Genomic DNA, 18738 nt, shown 5'->3' with positions numbered 1-18738 from the left:
AGCGTGCTCCTTCAACAAACTGTTCTTGCCTGTGAACAGGCTCCTAAGCGCGGGGGGAGGAGAAAGATTGCTGGCCCGGGACTACCTAGCTTTGTGGCAAGGGGCGACTTGCTTAGTTTTTCTCTGCCTTAGCTTGCTCTTCTGTAAAATTAGAGGGATAAAGAGCTTCTTGGATTCCTCCCAAGTGGAAGATTCTTTGTTCTCAAATACTTACAATGATCTGTTTTTTTGAAAAATCAGATGTTTAGGTATCAGTTTGCATCTTTATTTTGGGTCCTCTTTTATCCTTACTTATCCTAAACTTTTATTTGGTATTTTTATAATTTTATGGTGAACTCACACAATGTCCTTGGATTGAAGTCATCCCCAGTTCATGGTTGGAAGTGGCAAAATAGGGGTCTACCGAATCTTCTCCAGTGCTGCTAGCTCCTCAAGCAGATGCTGTCAACGCAGACCAGCCAATGTACCTTCTATGTGCCAGGCATGCTGGGGTATTGAACAGGTGGGACACAGTCCCTTCTCCAAGCAGCCTTTGTCCAGTCTCAGTCATTTCTGGGGAGTTCCAGGAACTCAGTAAAAGCGTGCTGAAGAAAAACGCCTAAAGCATTTTGGGACTCCTTCTTTGTTGGGAAACAGATCTGTGTGAGTTTGAAATTACCCTGGCAAGAAGAGAGAGTTGTACCATTTTACACTCACAGCCTCTTGAACATACAGCCCCAGGAGGGAAAAAAGATTCCCCCCTGCCCCCTGCAGGTGTAACTTACTTCTGCCCAACTAATAATTCCCAGAGATCTCGGCACCATGGGGTTGGGGTGGGTACCGCCACTCAGTTGCTCCCTTTAATTGAGGTAATTCGGGAGCACAAGGGGAAGTTGGGAGTACTCACGTTGTGTATAAAGACCTTTAATTTAAGGGGCGCCTGGGAGGCTCAGTCGGTTAAGTGGCCGACTTCAGCTCAGGTCATGATCTCACGGTCTGTGAGTTCGAGCCCCACGTCGGGCTCTGTGCTGACAGCTCAGAGCCTGGAGCCTGTTTCAGATTCTGTGTCTCCCTCTCTCTGACCCTCCCCCGTTCATGCTCTGTCTCTCTCTGTCTCAAAAATAAATAAACGTTAAAAAAAAAAAAAGACCTTGAATTTAAGAAATGTCAGGTTGTCCGGGGTTTCTTAGGCTGGCAAAAGGCCAATGCCTTGTAGGCGAACACAAAGCCATTAGGACAGTGGGGAAGCATGGAGCCTTCCCTCTGTCCTCCAGATCCCTTGTGTTTAGAGTTTTGTTCAGTGTGGATCTTAGTGCAGAAAAAAGACGGTGAGTGGGAAGCCATTAGTGCCTCTTTGGTGAGCTGACTGCTCTGATTCAAAAGGGGACCCAGGACAAGCCAACTGCCTTTCTCTTCTTTCCCTCCAACAGTTGAACACCACCTCTCCTCACCAGGGGCTTCTCAGGCTCAATTAGCACTTCCAGAATGCCTTGAGGTCCACAGAGGAAGAGTGGCTGGGTGCCATTATGAATCCTTTTACAGTGAACCCACAGGCTGTCTTGCTTCATCTTCACAGGCCCTCCTGGGTTCCCAGATCCCAGTCCTTCCTTTGAGAGGAGCTCAGGGCTGAGGGCCTATCCAGGTGTACCTTCCATCCCCATGGGGAACGAGTCTTGCTCAGAACAGTGGCACCTTGCCTCCTGGCTTTCCTATCACTGAGCATCACTGCCAGATCACCTTCTCCTAGGACACCTGCTCTAGCATCCACAAGGCTTTCAACATCTCCGATAGAGAAGCCCTGGGCCTAGTGTCAAGACTAGTCACTGTCTGGATGTCCCACACCCATCCTTCTCTCGATCTCCTTCTCCTGTGCCTCACCCCCTTCCCTTACCCTTGCACCTGGTGGACACTGTCCTTCTGGTCTTCTGCCTGTCTCAGCTGGTTCAGGCTTCAGGTTACACATGTTACTTCTCCTCACTCCATCTTTTCTTCTTCCCCTGCTCATTCGTTCCACAGATTCTTTTTTTTTTTTTTTAAGAGTTAAAAAAAAAATTATTTATTATTGAGAGACAGAGACAGAGCATGAGCATGGCGGGGTGGGGCAGGGAGAGAGGAGGAGACACAGAATCCGAAACAGGCTCCAGGCTCTGAGCTGTCAGCACAGAGCCCAACGCGGGGCTCGAACCCACAAACTGTGAGATCATGACCTGAGCCGAAGTCGGATGCTTAACCAACTGAGCCACCCAGGCACCCCTCGCTCCACAGATTCTTGTGCAGTGACTAGTACTACGTACATGGCACCATGCTTGGCTATCTGAGGAATGCACAGGAGTATAAGATGGCTTACAGCCAGTCCCTGTGCACAGGGTGCTTTCAGAGGGGAAAAAAAAAGCATATTGTGGACAAACACACATGTCAAGACAGCTCAGGGCAAGTGCTGCTGGCCTAGAGGAGTTCAGAGGAGGTGTTTCAAACTCTGCTATGATGTTCCAATGGTGTTCTGTGGTGTTCCGAACTCTGCCCATCCTCCAGGGCTCAGCACAGAGACAGCCTCCTCCATGAAGCTCCCCTTGACTGCTCTACGCCTCCATTTTCTGATGTCCTAATGTACATTTTATTATATACAGGCTTAATAATATCCCTGTTTCTCAACTCTTTGAGGGAAAGGATAAGCATATTTCAATTAGATTCAGTTTTCAGTTCCACAGATATTAATTGAATTCTTTCACACTCTCTTCCATCTCTTAATGTCTTATAAATGAGCATAGAATAGGTGCATAGTCAGTTTATTATTCATTTTTTAAATATCAAAAATCCATACCAGTTAATTATGAAAAACAAAGAACCTCAAACAGTTCACAGGAGTAACTACTGCTTAGAGTTTGGAGTATATGCAGGCAGGAATCTTAAAAGACCGTTTAGTTTGGCACCCACGTTCAACCAATGAGAACATTAAGGTGATTCTAATACCTGCATGAAGTGATTTGCTCAAGGTTAAGTATTTAGATAGTGTCATCCCTTGGTGTTCTAGCATCCTTCAGCGAGAAGGATGGAGGAATGTGGGGTACTCTGTACCACGCAAATGTGTGAATAATCTTAGATTGGCACATGGGTTCTGACAGTGCAGGGAAGAAACTGTTAATACAATAAGGTCATAAAACTCTGGGCCCTCATTTCAGACGTTTCACATTGGTCTATGCTCACAAAGCTTTATTGTGTTTGTGAAACAATAGAATTAATTGTGAAAACACCACCTCTTTAAATATTTGAAACTAGAATGAAAAAGAATATTGAAATCGATGGGGGGAGGGGAGTAAAGTGTCCACGGATGGACAAGTGCGCAAGTCAGAGAAGTGGTGAGAAAGGGGCCAGTGATGAGCAGGGGTGAAGGGTGGGGGGGCCAATCTGGTGCATTTTCCCTCCTGTGTGCTCCCTTCCCTCCTGGCCCGCCTGGGGAGGGTTCCAGGGGGAGCCCCGGGCTTAAGGCCGGGGTGTTATGCAGTCTTGTAAGCTCACTGGTAAATGATGTCACGGGTTAGTTACGCGGGCCCAGATCGATGGACGACTCAGGCATTGGATCGATCACATTTCCGGGGAGAATTCACCCTTTGTGACCCGCAAGGGTTGGGGGGGGGGGGGTCAGGTGATTTATCAAAAGAGGCTCTGGCTTGAAGGATTTAATGCCGGCCCTTTCCCTATTCCGGTCCCCTCCTCGGGGAGCCTGGGCAGTAACAGCGGGGTAATAAACTACTTTTCATTACAAGGTTCTGGGGATATGAGTGGGAGGGGGACGTAACGGTGGGGACAAAAAGGCACAAATCCGCTCCAAGACGGAAAGCCAGGATGGGGGCGCGCTGGGTTCACTTCCCCCGCCCCTCCTCCCTCCAAAGACACCTCGAGTTTCTGCGCCCGGCGAAGTAGCCCGGTGGCGGGTCAGGCCGCTGGCTGCGCTCAGGCTCGGTGGGGGCGCGCCGGCGCTCCCAGGCCTCTGGGGCCGGGCTGCAGCCCCCTCCTAGTCGCCCCGAGCCCCTCCCCCGGGCCCGGAGCCCCTCCCCGCGCTCTTCCCCTCTCTCCCCTCCCCTCCCTTCCCTTCCCTGCCGGCCCGGCCCTGCCTCCGCCTCCTGCGCCCACAGCCTCAGCCAGCGCCGAGCCCCCCGGAGCCCGAGCGCGGCGAAGGGGTGCCGCCAGCCCCTCCCCAGCGCGCTGACAGCAGGCTCCGGGGCCCCCGCCCCGTCCCCTCGCCGGCGGGACACACCCCCGCCCCTCCTCCGCTCCGCCAGTTCCCGCCGGACCCACCGGGCGGCGGACGGCGGAGAGAGCGGGCGGGCGAGGCGGAGAGCGGCGGCGGCGGCGGCGGCGGCGGCGGCGGCGGCGCGGGAGGGAAGGGGCGCGCGGCAGGCCCACGGGGAGCCGCCCGGGGCGCAAGGAGCCCGCGTGCCCTCCCGGACCGTCCCTGTCCCGGGGCCGTACCTGTGGGCGCCAGGAGCCCCGGCGGCGACGCGGGGACCGGAGTGTTGGGTGGCCCCGGGACCCGAGAAGCGGGGCAAGAAGCGGGAGCCGGACCGGGATGAGAAGGTGACGCCGCTGGAGGGCGCCACTCTCTTTGTGGGGGGGAAGATGCTGGCCTACTGCGTGCAGGACGCCACGGTGGTGGATGTGGAGAAGCGGAGGAACCCCTCCAAGCACTACGTGAGTACTGCCCCTACCGACCCCTGCGGGGGGTTGGCCGGAGACACCCCCCCCCTCCCGAGGACCCCCGGGGGGCCCCCTCGCCCTCACTCGCTCAGTCCCGGAGCTAAGTGCCCACAGGGCAGCCCTCGGCTGTGGAGTTTCTTCGCAGGGCTGTGATCTCCAGGGAAGCCTTCTCTGTCCTTTCTCCACTCCCCCCGCCCCCCGTTTTCTTTTTTTGGCATTGGAATTGGCAAGTGGCTGCCCTTGTCTGTTACAACGGTGAAGTCATCTGTCCGCCTGAGCTTTGATGGATTGTGGGGGGAGCTTTCGTCAAGCCCTAGCTGAGTAGCTCCGTTGGGAAAGAGCATCTCCTGGCCCTCCCTGGGGGCTTTTGGGTCGCTCACGCTCACGCCGCCCCGTGAGTCTTTCTGAGGCTTGTCCTGGGGAAGGAAGCCTCGTGCTGTCCTCCCACGTTTGCTCTGGTCTCTGCCTCCCTAGGCCTGGGTCTGGGGGCAGAGGGAAGCCGCCGCGCCCCCTGCCCCACCTCCACCCTCAGCCCTGAGCTTTGATTTCCTTCTTAAAGTCATTGTGTCCGTCGGTGTGAGGAGAATTGTGGCTTTTCCTTTTATCCCTTCTCTGGACGTGACCCTTAACCGGGTTCATTTCCTCTTAAGTGATGCTCCGTCTCCAGACACGAGGAGGCAAATGTTTGCTGTGGTCTCCAAGGAACGGCCGGCTGCCCCTCCCCCTTCCTTCCCCACAATTAATGAGAAGGGGCTAAGGTTGATTGAGCCGAGCTGAGCCCCGGGTCTGTGTGACACGTCCCCCTTTCATCTCAGCCGGTCCTGTCTTGCCATCCTTCGCACCTTAGGAAGTAAACATGGTGTCCTTGATGGCTGAGGACGCCTGTCTGAACCGCTTTGCTTCTGTACTTGAGAAAGAAGAGACAGCCAGGCACGCAAAGCAGAAGGGCTGCATCTTATTTGCAAATTAGGCACTTAAAGGAAGATTTAGAATGCTCAAAGCATTAATTTTAACAATTAAAACAGGCTGTAGGTTGCTGCCCTAGACTGCACATTGCTCTCTGAGAAATGGCTTTTATTTCTCTCTTGGAAGAGGACTAAGGTTTGTGCCAATGTCAGCCTCGGGCTACTCTTTCTGTCTGTATCACCAATAGCTCTGAACTTTGGGGCTTTTTTTTTTTTTTTTTAAGAATCGAATAAATGGGCCTGGGCTCAGATTGGAGAGGAGGTAAACTAAGGAGTCTGGTTCCTGACCAGACAGAGAGGTGGGTGCCCATGGCCGGGGCGGGGGGGGGGGGGGGGGGGGGGTTGTTCCTTGCTTGACTCAGCAAGCATCTTCATTTCAAGAAAGCTCCTTTTAGAGGACTTGGGTTACTATGTAGTCACCCTGCTCCAGGTAGAGATGTCCATTTGCACATCCCAGCACTTAGTATCAAGGTGGCCTTCCTAACCATTTTTTTCAGACGTTGCAGGCTAAGTTTTAGGGGTTCTCTTTTCTAGTCCTCAGTTAAGGCAGGCCCTGCATTCAACAGATGGCACTCTCTGCTCTGAGACCCACGCTGGTGCTTTTTCTCTGCTCTCGAGTTTACGTGAAACATCTGATCTTAGCTCTGACCAGTGATGTCCAAGATTACAGATGTTGAATGTACTGGCAACAAGCCAGAAAGGTTGCTAAAACAACTGGGTACCCACTGCCGACGGCAGTGAAAGGTGGTTAATGCTGGGGCTGGGGGAGGGTCCTGTTCAAAGCCTGGCTTAGCCACTAACTAGCTATGTGACTTTGGGCAAGTTATTTAACTTCTGTGGGACTCAGCGTTCCTCATTTTTAAAGTGAGGATAATAATAGTACTATTTCATAGAGTGGTCTGGAGAATTAAATGAGATCATCCACGAAAAGCACTTAGCACAGTTTCTGGCAGGTAACAAGCCCTCACTAAATGATAGCTTACTATTGGTGAGATTCTGACTAAGAAAGCACTTTTGAAAAGTAGCTATTAATGGTCTGGCAAAAAAGAGGGAAAGAGTTCGGGTTTTCAGATTGATAATAACTTGTTCTATGTGAAAAACACAAAAGAAGTCCTGTCTGATTCCCTTGAAATGATCATTTCCTCTCTTTTTGTAGACAGCGTTTCCCAGGACATCTCTGCTTCCCATGTAAGAATCGACATTATGTTTGGGACAGGGAGTGATGTCACTGAACAGCTGGGGCCATACAGGGCTCTAAAATAAGGTTGTAGAGAACAATTAAAGGAGAAAGTGTTATATGTTGTCGAATTGTGGAGCTGGCAGGACTCATCAGGCTCACCACCCCCCCACCCCCCGCATTTTACAGAAGAGGAAATGGAGGGAAATGGAGACGGGATAAAGTCACTTGCAACACAGCCATTCACAACACCTGGGTTTAACTGGCATTTTGAACATGGCGTGGGTTTTGTTCATCTAAGTACCCTTAAGTCTGGTTGGAGTTGACTAGGAAATCAAGTATCTGGTGATAGTAAGAGGTTCCTACGTATTTGGGGCATTAATGGGGCATAATATAAGGAGACGGGACCCAATAATAGAAAGTGTCAGCTGGGCTCATAGCGGCAGGAGGAGCAGGTTGGGGGAGCTTGTACCTCTGAAGCTTAGGATCTCCTCCCCTCATGGTGCTTGTACGGTGGATACCACACACCAGAAGGTCAAGTGTCCTGGGTAAGGTACTCTGGTGTGGGTAGCTGGCAGGATGCGCTGAGCCCAAGTCGCAGATGTTCTGGAAGCCCTCTGCACTGGAGAAGCATACCCCCTTCCCGCCTCTCCTCCACTGATGGTGAATTCTTATTCTGTGGCTTGGCACATTGCAGAGCAGAGAGTTTTTATGGGATGTGCACGTTAGCTGGAGCTGGCTGATGAGAAGCCTGGGGCCCAAGCAGGAGGGGCTCTGCTGGCTGCAGAACACTGGGAACATAGTGGAAAGTTTTTCTCAGGACATCCAGCAAAGGGTGTGCTTGTCTCCAGGACAAGGGGGGAGCTGCCTAAACACCGAGGGTCTTGTGCTTTTAGTCTGTTTATGAAAAGACAGGCAAGTGGCTTCTATTGTTTGGATGGTGCTGTCAGCCCTTGCTTCCTTCCTCTCTGCCAAGCCCCTGCTTGGGTGGGGTTCAGGGAAAGTGGGCACCTGCCGCTTAGACCAGGCTCCCTGCCGTGGAGTTGGGCTCCTCGCTTGACTTTTATGAGTTGCCCCTGGGGAGATCTTAGGTCAAGTGACTTTGGCCTCAGACCGCTTGTCTTTCAAATGGTCCTGATGATGCTGGATGCAACCTGCAGATACCTTCATATAAACATTTTCCATAAGAATTCTAGTTCAGGTTTACCATAATTCTTTGCACTCACATGCACGTGTAGGTGTGTGTCAAGTCATATGGCACTGGAGAGAAGCTCGTTTATCTAGAACAAAGTATTTGTTTGGATTTGGGAGGCATTGTGCTTTTACAGTGGTTTCCTTTCCTGATTGTTTATTTCAGACAAATATCAGTCATGAATGTTTTGATCCTCTACAGGACTCTTTAGGGAATGCGAATAATAGCCATTGTTAGCAGTTACCATCAGCGGTGCCAAACACTTGACATTCATGATTTCGTGTGATTCCTACAGTTCATCAGATGTACCCTAATGCACCCTAACCTGGGTATGTTCTTTGATTTCTTTCGAGAGGTGGGTTAACTTGGAAAGGTTAGAGATTGCCCAGAGTCTCCCAGTTAGTATAAGGCAGATCTGGGTAAACAGGTTAGCTTACCTGCTAAGGAGGATATGAACCTAAAATGGGGCCCTTTCATCAACTAAAGTCAGGGTGGGGAGACCAGGCTCGGGCTTGCATGTCACTGAGAGAGCAGTGCATGGTGGTCTTGAGGACTGCTTCACTGTATGTCCCGTGGGACATTCACCTCATGCCACAGAGTTCGTGAAAGCAGTGGAGGTGAGTTTGTGAAAGCAACGGAGGGCGAGCATGGTGAGGCAAGGAGAATGGAGTGGATCCAGGATGATATCTGGTCCCCACTGATGCAGGAGGTGATGAATTAAGGATCAACACTGTGGAAATAGTACATCCTCTTGTGTGTTTAGATCATCACAGAATTTGGTCTTGGTCCTGGGAGTACATTTTTAGGAATTGGCTCTAGACCCATTCATTTCTCTGCCCTTCATTTTTTCTCTAAGCCCTTAGAGTGTGGATCCAGTGTTATAGGAGGAAGGATGTGCAGCTGTAGAAAGGGTCTTCTGAAGGCCAGTTCCATTACCAAATGAGTGCTGTTGGGTAGATCGGGGTTTGAATCCCACCTCTGGCCCTTCCTAGCTGTGCCACTCTGGGCTTCAGTTTCCTCGCTTGTCACAGGACTTTTGGAGAATTGATTTGAGATAATTCTGGGTAAAGCATTCTACTTAGTACCTGGTCCCTACCATGCTCATTCAACATATTCTAGTTTCCATCTGGTGTTCCTTCCGTTTGATGATCACCAAAACACTAGAGTACATGTAAGACCTGGTAGGTGAAGCTGAGAGAAAAGGAAAGGCTGAGGCAAAAATGGAAAGACCAGCTGCTCATAGTGTGATGGGAAATTGGGCTACATGCCCCATGGAAAACACCCAACACACAACAGAAACAGATAAACAAGGAGCAGCTGTTCAGACCTGGAGGGCTTCCTGGAGCAGATCTAGTGATGGCTGCTATAAGTTGGGAAGGGGAAGGGAAGGGACATGGGTTAAGGAAGAGGAGTAGAGAGGTCATCCAGTAAGGTCAAGGTCAAACAGGACCCTAGCCCCAAGGTCAGTACTACACATGGGTTACTCTTGCCTGCTTTCTTTTTCTCTTTTTGTCTCTGTCTTTCCCTCTTACACAAACACATACACATACACATACACACAAGAACAGTTTTTTCTCCTTTTCCAAGGAGGCGAGTGAGTGATCCAGGGGTGATTCACGGGTCTGACAAAGCTTCCTGCTCATGGAACAACCAACCACATCCTACTGGCCTTTGGAACATGGAGCACAACCAGCCATTTATCATGGCCCTTTTGGGACCTGAGTGCGGGTTTGGAGGGGGTGAGGACAGATCAGGATTGGAATCACCATGTGTGGTGGCAGGCAGAGGGGAAGTGAAGGGAAGGGAAAAATAAACCTATCTGATGTTAGAGGAGACTTACTCCAGCTCTAGAAACATAAGTGCCAGCTGTTGCATTTTCCAAAGAGATATTCCAGGGCCAGCATGAGTTAATGGCCAGTGGAGGCCATGAATTAGAGGAGTGTTAGGACCTAGGACTTTGGGATTGCATGGCAGTCCCCTGGAAATTGCCTTCTAATTTCCTCACCCTGAGTCACTGACCAGACTAGTTCTTGGCCAGAAAAAGTCTAACAGGCAACCCTGTTCCCTTTTGCCTCTTAATTAAACAAAATCAAACAAATAATAGAGTTATACATATGGTAGTTACACTTACTCCTCTTGAGTTCTGAGAAACCAGGAAAAATCATAATGGATTAGGACAGGGATCCAGGGAACAGGAAGGACAAGGGGTGTGTGTGGGAAATGAGGTGGAGCTCTGGCTTTGGAAACAGGTTCTGAGCCAGGGCCAGGGCTGTTCTCTGCCATGACAATTGCCAAAAATAATGGAAGTGTCCAGTAGGGCTATCAGCATTTCAAGAGGTGATTCCCAGAGCTGCATGTGACTTCTCGCCTGGGCCAGGCTGCCGCCGCCTGGAGTGGAGTCAGCCACAGGAAAGCAGGTGAATGGAGAGGTCAGGGGTCTGGACGTGTGCACAGGAGGGCCTGAGGGCAAACCACAGGAAGGCCCCTTTCGTGCCCGCGAGTAACCTCTAGACAAGGCACCACTTTGGCAACAAGTGCTGAGCTGAGTCCAGTGAGGGTGTCAAGATGCACAGTGAGGAGAGAAGGGGAAGACTCAGTATGTGAGTACTGACTATGTGCCAGGCAGTGTAGAAGGTATTTTTTAGAGGGCCTTTTGTTTGAACTATGTGACAACCATATGAGGTAGGGAGGTGTTTCTTATCCCGACTTTGCAGATGTAGAAATTGAGGCTCGCGGTGTTTTTGTGACTCTCAGAGTAATTGAGTGGCAAGGCTGGGATTCTACCCTGGTCTCTGACACTGAAGTCTGTGAGGTTGTCGCTGTCTTCCCCTTCAGAGCTGGGTCAGTGAGGGAGGGCTATGAAAATAACCAAGGGGTTCAGGTCATGTGCATCTGGAAGGCTGCGTTGTGGGAGAGCGCCTGGGCTCTGCAGGCCCCAGGCTGGAAGCCTGTCTCCAGCACTGGCTACCATGGGACCCAGTACAAGCTACTTCTTTCTCTGAACCTGTTTCCTCATCTGTAAAAAAACATAAAATGTGGGGGAAATAGGACCTGGCCCGTTGGGTGGTGGTGAAGATTCAATGGGTTCATAAATGTGAAGAGCTTAGAACAGTCCCTGGCACGTGTTAAGCACAACATAGGTCATAGCTTTAATAACGAGGAAATCCTAAAGCTTTTCAGGAGGGGGAGTGCTCTCTGTGAACTGGAGTTTTCAGGGAAGCCGGGCTGGGACAGGCAGGCTCATCCTGGGCTTTGAGGAGTAATTAGGATTTGGATGGGAAGGAGTAGGGTTTAGGTGGGAAAAGCGGGGAAGGGCATTCCAGGGAAGGGAAAAGCAAAGGTCCTGGAGGTGGAATCTGCCAGGAAAACAAGGGGCAAACCCACATGGGGGAGGAGGATAAGGAGAAAGGTCGGGGGTAGCTTCTGAGAGCCTCAAATGCCCGTTGAGGGAACTCAGTTTGTTGTGTAGACACCTCCACACAGTATTCCTTGGGAGAATCATTCCTCTGCTTCTTAGGACTGGAGCCGACTGTCACTGTGGGGTCCTTCGGGTGGGCCCCAGAGCTGGGTTGCTCTGGCAGCCACGGCTGGGACGGAGGTGAGAACCGGAGCCCTTTTTCTGGTTCTGCATTGGTTCTTTAGTTGACGGGCCAGAGCCCAGCCCTCTCTGTTTATAGCTCTTACTCGGAGGGGTCAGGCTGCCTCGTAAAAGTTGATTGCACCCCAGAGGTCTTGGGTGGGGTAGGAGGTGGAGGAGAGAGGATGCAGCTGGGAGTGAGGCAGGGGCTGCTTCGGGCCTCATCGGTGGAGGGCCCCGGCGGGCTGGGCCTGGTGCCGCAGCAGTGTGCTCGGTGGGGTGATTTCCATCCACACTCCCCAGTACCCCAGTAGCAAGAGAAAGGAAACTCCTATCCTTTTGGTTTTTAAAATAATATTGGGGCTCTTGGGTGGCTCAGTCGGTTGGGCGGCCGACTTTGGCTCAGGTCATGATCTCACAGCTCATGAATTCAAGCCCTGCGTCGGCCTCTCTGCTGACAGCTCAGAGCGTGGAGCCTGCTTCGGATTCTGTATCCCCCTCTCTCTCTGCCCCTCCCCTGCTCGCATTCTCATTCTCTCTCTGTCTCTCTCTCTCTCTCTCAAAAATAAATAAACATTAAAAAAATCAAAAAATATTTAGCTTTTTTTCTTTTTTACTTATTTTTTTGTAAAGATTTTTTTATGTTTGAGAGAGAGAGTGCGTGCACCTACGTGGAGGTGTGCATGTGCGGGAGGGGGGCAGAGAGAGAGAGGGAGACAGCAAATTGGAAGCTGGCTCCAGGCTCTGAGCTGTCAGCACAGAGCCCAACATAGGGCTCGAACCCACGAGCAGTGAGATCATGACCTGAGCCGAAGTGGGACGCTTAATCGACTGAGCCACCCAGGTGCCCCATATTTTTACTTATTCTTTTTTTTTTTTTAATTTTTTTTCAACGTTTTTTATTTATTTTTGGGACAGAGAGAGACAGAGCATGAACGGGGGAGGGGCAGAGAGACAGGGAGACACAGAATCGGAAACAGGCTCCAGGCTCCGAGCCATCAGCCCAGAGCCTGACGCGGGGCTCGAACTCACGGACCGCGAGATTGTGACCTGGCTGAAGTCGGACGCTTAACCGACTGCGCCACCCAGGCGCCCCTACTTATTCTTTTTTAAGTAAACACTACCCCTAATGTGGGGCTCGAACTCAAAATCCCGAGATCAAGAGTCTCTTGCTGTATCAACTGAGCCAGCCAGCACCCCGGGAAACCCCTATCTCTATAGGGCCTGGGGGCTAGCTTTAAACAGCTTGCTGGGAGCCTAGGTTGTCACCCCAAACATTCCCACTAATGTTGCCTTCTGCTTCAACATGTCTCTGCAGTGGTTTTAGTTTTAAATACAATGCTTCAGATTACCTCTTCATTTATTTAAACCCCTGCCACACTGTCAGATATTCCAGTAAGCCTGATTCTTTAGGGAAAATGGAATAATAACAATAACAGCTAACAGTTCTGAGTGCTTTCTACGTGCTACGAGTTTTACATGGAAACTCTCAAAACAGCCCCCCAAAGCGTGTAGTTACCTCTGGCCTCCACATCGTGCAGGTGAGGACACTGAGGCCCAGAGAGCTTAAATAAATGGCCAAACACCATGCGGCTAATAGGCTACATATGGAGAGGAGCCTGCTGGCTCCAGATCTGCCCTGTCCCCACAGCCTCACAGCCCCTCAGTCACACGTTCCACCTGGGGAGACCAGGCCCTGAGGAGATTCCACCTGAGGCCTGGCTGCTTGGCTTCTCCACATGTGAGACCTTCCACAGGTCACCGTCCCCTTCTAGATCTCCAATTGCCCTTCTAGTAAATGGGGTGATTGCTTCCTTGCTGGCCTGCCTTGCAGAGGGGAGGGTGGGTGTGAAAGCTGCTTGGGGAAGTGCTGAGCCCAGAGACTCTGTGAAGGGTTCCCGAGTCCCTCAATCGAGCTTCTCATGTGTGTGGGGCTAGGGATGCTTTACAAAGGGGAGCTGTTCCTGACCTCCAGGGAATTTTCATACAAGGTTTCCTGGCCCTGCTCTGGGTGAGAAGCCTCGTAGCCAGGGTGGACTGAGGATCACCTTAGGCCCTCATTGAAGACATCTTCTAGAAAAGTGCCTCTGGGAACTACACTTTGCTTCTTTCCATGCCTGTCATTTTTGTGAATGGGAAGAGACAGAGCTATTTCCAGTCACATCTCTCTGCTATTACCTGAGGGGAGGAAGTGACGTCAGGCGCTGAGTTAGCAAAGGGGAAACAGCTGGCCGTCCTGCCCCTCCGCTTGGCTCTTTCTCTGGCCGTTTGCTGTCATTTCCCTTTGGCGGGTGAGGAAGCCACCCTCCCCAAGCCGGGTGGAGGGACATGTGGGATGGGGACAGAGTCCCTTCCTCTGTGTGTGTCAGTGCAGCATAAATTATGCAGGGGCCCCAGTCTGTCTCTGGGATCCCTGGAGCCTGGTGGAACTGGATCACTGCTAACTTTGGGGAGTGAGGGGTAGGGAATCACGAGCTAGCAGGGTCTACCGCATGGGGTAAGGGATTGAGTGGGTGTGGGCCAGTCTGTACTTTGGCCTGTCGCTAGTGGTCCCGGGCAGAGAGCCCTTGCTGTTTCTCTTTATTCTGGGAATATTTTCTCTTGGTAATAAAGGAGACCTTGGCCTGTATTACGTAGACATCATCATCATCCAGCTACCACGCATTGAATTCCTGGTTTATGCCAGGCACTGCCAGGCCTTTTGTTTATAATCTCTGGTCCCCACCCAGCCCTGAAGGCATGCATTTTTAACCCCATACTACTCCTGTGGAAACTACCGTGCAGAAAGCATAGGTTGCATCATTATTAGCCTTGCCCAAAGCCAGGCGTGTTTGACCCCTTGCCCCAGCCTGTGCCTGTTTCACACTGTCACCGTGCTTTACACACTTGGTCCCTCTCCAGGGCTGGCCCCAGGGGTAGCGGGGCCTTCTGCCCACCGAGCATGCTGTCCTCCTGTGGAAGGGTTCTTTGTTGAGAAAGCCTGCCTTGCCGCTTTTGCCCACCTAAGGGTTCTGAGTGTGAAGGGATTGTCCCTGCTTGAAGCGGCTGCTTTGCAAAGTCTTTCACGGTAGGCCCCGTTCTGACCCAGCTTTGTTCTGTTTCCTGATGGCCCAGACCCAAAGGGCTATTTTAAGGGACTCGCCTGTGTGGGAGAATTTCTCTTTGTAACAACATCGGAGGCAGCCTAGCTGGCCTGGCATGGTGCTGGCAGCAGGGCTCTGACAGAGTGAAACTCTCCCCTGAATTCGGCCCCTGGGCTGGAATTGATTCATCGAGCTCTCAGCTAGGTGCCTGGCACCTGGAAGGGACACGCAGTCACTTGTCAGTGGGGGCAGGGCTTCCGGAGGTGACTACCCAGAGGTTTCTGCTGCTCTGAGCCCTGGTGGGTTGGCAAACTGGTCCTTCTCTCAGAGTTCAGGTCTATAATAGGACAATGTCCGAACTTTGGTTCAAGCCAGGATTAATTATTTACTTTAGTCATCGCTCATGGGCAGCTGGAGAAGGGCAGCCTCATTTCTCCATGATTTCTGGATGTAGCAGCTCCCAGGCAGGGGAAGTAGGGGAGTTGAGTAAGAGTGTGAGTGGAGCCCCTTCTAGGTACAGGCACTGGGCTGGGGCTTCCCCTCCATCCACTGTGTCCTTTAATCCCCACAAACCCTGAGCACTGACCCTGTTTTGTAGACGAGGAAACCAAGGCTCGGAGAGACGCCCCACCTTGCCCTCTATCGCACGGCAGTAAATGGCAAACGTGGGGTTTGAACCCAGGTCTCTCCAGCAACAAAGCCTATGATGGCTCCAGTGTGCTCCCTGGAGATTGGATGGATTGCCCCCAGTGGTTGGGTGTCTAATTAGGAGTTCTCATTTTATTCCAGCCCGCAGCTGGAAGCATCCATACGTGCCAAAACTAGGTGCATTTGGTCTTTCCCTGCCTCCTCTGTGTCTGTATTTCGCCCTCTGCCATGGGCATCCATAAAGGTCATGGCCATGATTTGAGCTCTGCTGGGGTATGGAACGCTGCAGCCTGGCCCTGAGGCTTAAGAAGGGGAGCAGACCCAGAGGGAGTGTGCACAGTGTGGGTTCCCTTGGGAGGCTGAGGACCTGTGGCTTTGTACATGGCTTTGTCTCCTGAGGATTTTGAGGCTGGGGGTCTAGGGAGTGTATCACGTGGGATGAAACTTAAAGGGTCAGGATGAAACCCTTGGGTCCTCTGCCCACTCTGACCTCCCACTGAGCCCCTCCATCAACACATGATATGGTTGGGATAAGATAACAAACCTCTCACTACTGAGATTGAACCCCTGGCAGGGTCTGGCTTCTATTTTGGGATTTAAATTTTTATTCCCCTTGAGCTCTTGTTCAGAGCCACTTTTGAAGGCCTGGCCTTTCAGATGCTCCAGATGATGGGGGCTCTGCATCCTGTCCTTGCGGATGGTGGCTTTGTGGCCACAGCACTGTGTTTTGGAGTAGGGGGACATTTAATTCTGGACACTTGCCACCTGCTGCTTACTCAGGCTAGACGGGGCTCTGGCAGCCCTGAGAAGGCCTCAGAGGCCAGTAGTTGGAATTTGAGAACAAGAGGGTGGGGGCAAGGGCACCGATGGCCTTGGCCACATGAGCTCCAGCTCGGAAGCCTCTTACTAGCTTTTCTCACTTCGTCAAGTTTCTTCATGTCTGTAGACCTCAGTTTTCTAATCTGTAAAATGGAAATGACAGTGCTACCCAGCCCATATGATTGTTACTCTCTACTGTGCCTGACATAAGGTAGCTGTTCAGTAAATGGCAGTTATTGTTACCATTATTATCATGGTCTTCCTTCATGGTTTTACTCCGTTTCTGCCACCTCCCAGAAGCTTCCCTGATGCCACCTGTTATAACATTTCCTGCCTATAAATTTTTATGATGTTTATCGTTTTTACCACTTGTATGGCGCTTACCAAGAATGGCCTTGGTTGGTCAGCTTTTGGCAGGCCCATGTCTGGTGTGCCTGATTGATGGAAAAGCTCCTCCGGGGATGGACCTCGATGTGCTACCTACTCGGTCATTCAATTAGCCATTCGTCAACATTTCAGCATTGATTGTGTCCCTACTGCTGGGAACACAGGAGGGCAGATAAAAATCACTGCCCTTTTTGAGTTGACATTCTGACAGGGGAAGGAAGACAATGAGCAAACCTATTTTAGGTAAAATACACAGTGTATTAGATGGGGAATAAATGTGGTACAGAAACCTGGGGTGGGGGGAGGGGGACCAGAGATGGTGGTGGTAGTTGTGTTATTTCATAGAGGGTGGCTGGGGACGTGCCCACTGCACAGTGACTTTTGAGTAAGGTCTGTGGGAGGTGAGGCAGTAAGGTGTACAGATACTTGGGGGAGAGCTGTTGAGGGTGAGGCAATAGCCAGTGCTAAGGCCCTGAGGTGGGACTCTACTTGGCCTTTCCAGAGAAAAGGCTGGGCAGGCCACGTGGAAGAGGTGAGGGGGAGAGCAGTGGGCAGTGAGGTCAGACAGATAAAGGGGCCAAGGAGGGCCTTGCATCCCTCTTGGAAATGAGCATGGTGCTTGCTCAGGACTTGTTGAAGACTGAGACTGGCTCCCAAACTGCAGAGAGGTTGCTCTGGGGACTGTGTTTGAGTTGGACCCTGACCTTCTAAGAAAGACTCTCTGGGGAAGCGCAGCAGTGTCATGGATGGGAGCTCCAACACCCCAAAGGCAGCGCACTTGTTAGGGCGTTTCACTGACTGAACATTAGTTTTGTACCTACTGTGCACAAGGCACCGAGCTGAAAGCAGTTCCTTCAGCTGGAAGCCAGGGGGTGGGGGCTTCTGCTAAGGCAGCAAGCAGCACAGTCCTTTCCTCTTTAACACCTCCTCCCCATGCTAGCAGAAGGTCTGGGTCACAGCAGGTCTTTGATCAATGAGATAAATACATGGACAAACACTTCATTCTGTTAAAGTCCCTTCCCCCTACCCCACTCCTTTTTTTTTTTTTTTAAAGAACCATAGCTTTTAACTTACAATTATAGAAATGGCTTTTTTGAAGTTCAAAGTATATATTCCTATTGATATAATTTTGTAAATGGTGTCAAAATTCTCAGGCTAGTCCACCAAAACCTTTCTCATCCATGAAGTCGATGGAAGATGTCTCCGGTTCACCTACATGTGGGCTAGCCTGGGAAGCTAAACTCTATGTGTCATGTCCAGGAAAACTGTCTTCCAGTGTTCACAGTTCACAGGCTAAATGGGGTTGATGACAATGACAGTGGTGACGATGATAATGATGATGATGATTTTAATAATGGTGGCACTGATTGTGTGCCAGCCTATCTTCTAGGCACTTTACTCGTTTAATCCTTATAGCAATCCGAGGAGAAGAGCACTATTATATTTCTATCACTATTGATAAGAAAATGGAGACCAAAGATCATAGGCTAGGGAGAAGCAGAGCAGGGCCCCAGAGTCCTTTGGGAAACCTTACTTCCTGGCCTTTCAGGGAATCCTGCCAGCCAGCCTTGCCACAGCCAGCCCTGGTTGGCCATTTGTAGAAGACCTTATATGGAGGACTTTGTCATTTGGTGTAAGAATGGAGTTAACAAGTGTCAGAGTCAGGGAACCAAAGTCGGGGGTGGCCAGCAGGAGTGGCCCCTCTTTGTTCCCAAGACAGGAAAAACCATTTGTCCCTGGAACCTGACACTGCAGGGAGTGCGTTTGCAGGGGGTGTGGTTATCTTCCTGGGCCATTTACAAGTCCAGCACATGGGGGTGGGGAACACTGTGTGTTGGTGGAGGCCAGATTAGAGTGTCTGGCAAGATGTTTCTGACACCTAGACCATTCTGCTCTCTGCAAAGCCCAGCAGGTGGCTGGGCTGGTGCTTTAGCTAGGAGGAGGGGCACCTCCCCACCCTGCCCCATTGAGTTTATTGTTGGAAGGAGGTGGGTCCTAACCAGTCTGCTCCCTGCTTCTGGGCCTCAAAATAAACAGCAGCTGTTGGCTACATCACCTCTGTCAGCTACCAGTCTGTCAACAGTGGCTGGCTCTCTCTTGGCCCTGCCCCTTCTGGGTATAATGGCACGGGACATTGGGGGACCATTGGCTTTGCCCTACAGAGCCTGCCTTGCTAGCCAGCTGGTGTGGCCTCTTGCCCAGCACTGGCCTCTTGG

The 18738-nt window shown here is 51.3% G+C and overlaps 1 protein-coding gene and 1 long non-coding RNA gene across 6 annotated transcripts in view; one reads left to right on the top strand and one right to left on the bottom strand.

The window, feature by feature from the left end:
• Positions 1–249: 249 nt before the first annotated feature.
• On the bottom strand, positions 250–4582 carry LOC109492670. Its single transcript, XR_002146616.3, has 3 exons — positions 4450–4582; positions 1871–1998; positions 250–659 (listed from the first exon to the last, which is right to left on the bottom strand). It is a non-coding gene; the product is annotated as an uncharacterized LOC109492670 (long non-coding RNA).
• SH3PXD2A (SH3 and PX domains 2A) overlaps positions 4542–18738 on the top strand; it is a 243177-nt gene continuing 228980 nt past the window's right edge. For 3 of the 5 annotated variants that reach the window (XM_011287436.4, XM_019813772.3, XM_019813771.3), the window contains exon 1: positions 4543–4668. In XM_011287436.4, coding sequence (XP_011285738.1) covers positions 4597–4668 — 72 coding nt within the window. In that variant the 5' untranslated portion in view covers positions 4543–4596. Of the gene's footprint in view, positions 4669–18738 lie in introns of all 5 variants that reach the window. The other 2 variants (XM_045040633.1, XM_019813773.3) reach the window with 1 other exon arrangement.

Source organism: Felis catus, chromosome D2 (genome assembly GCF_018350175.1).
Source record: "Felis catus isolate Fca126 chromosome D2, F.catus_Fca126_mat1.0, whole genome shotgun sequence".
Lineage (NCBI taxonomy): Eukaryota > Metazoa > Chordata > Mammalia > Carnivora > Felidae > Felis > Felis catus.
This window is presented reverse-complemented; position numbering and strand designations above follow the sequence as displayed.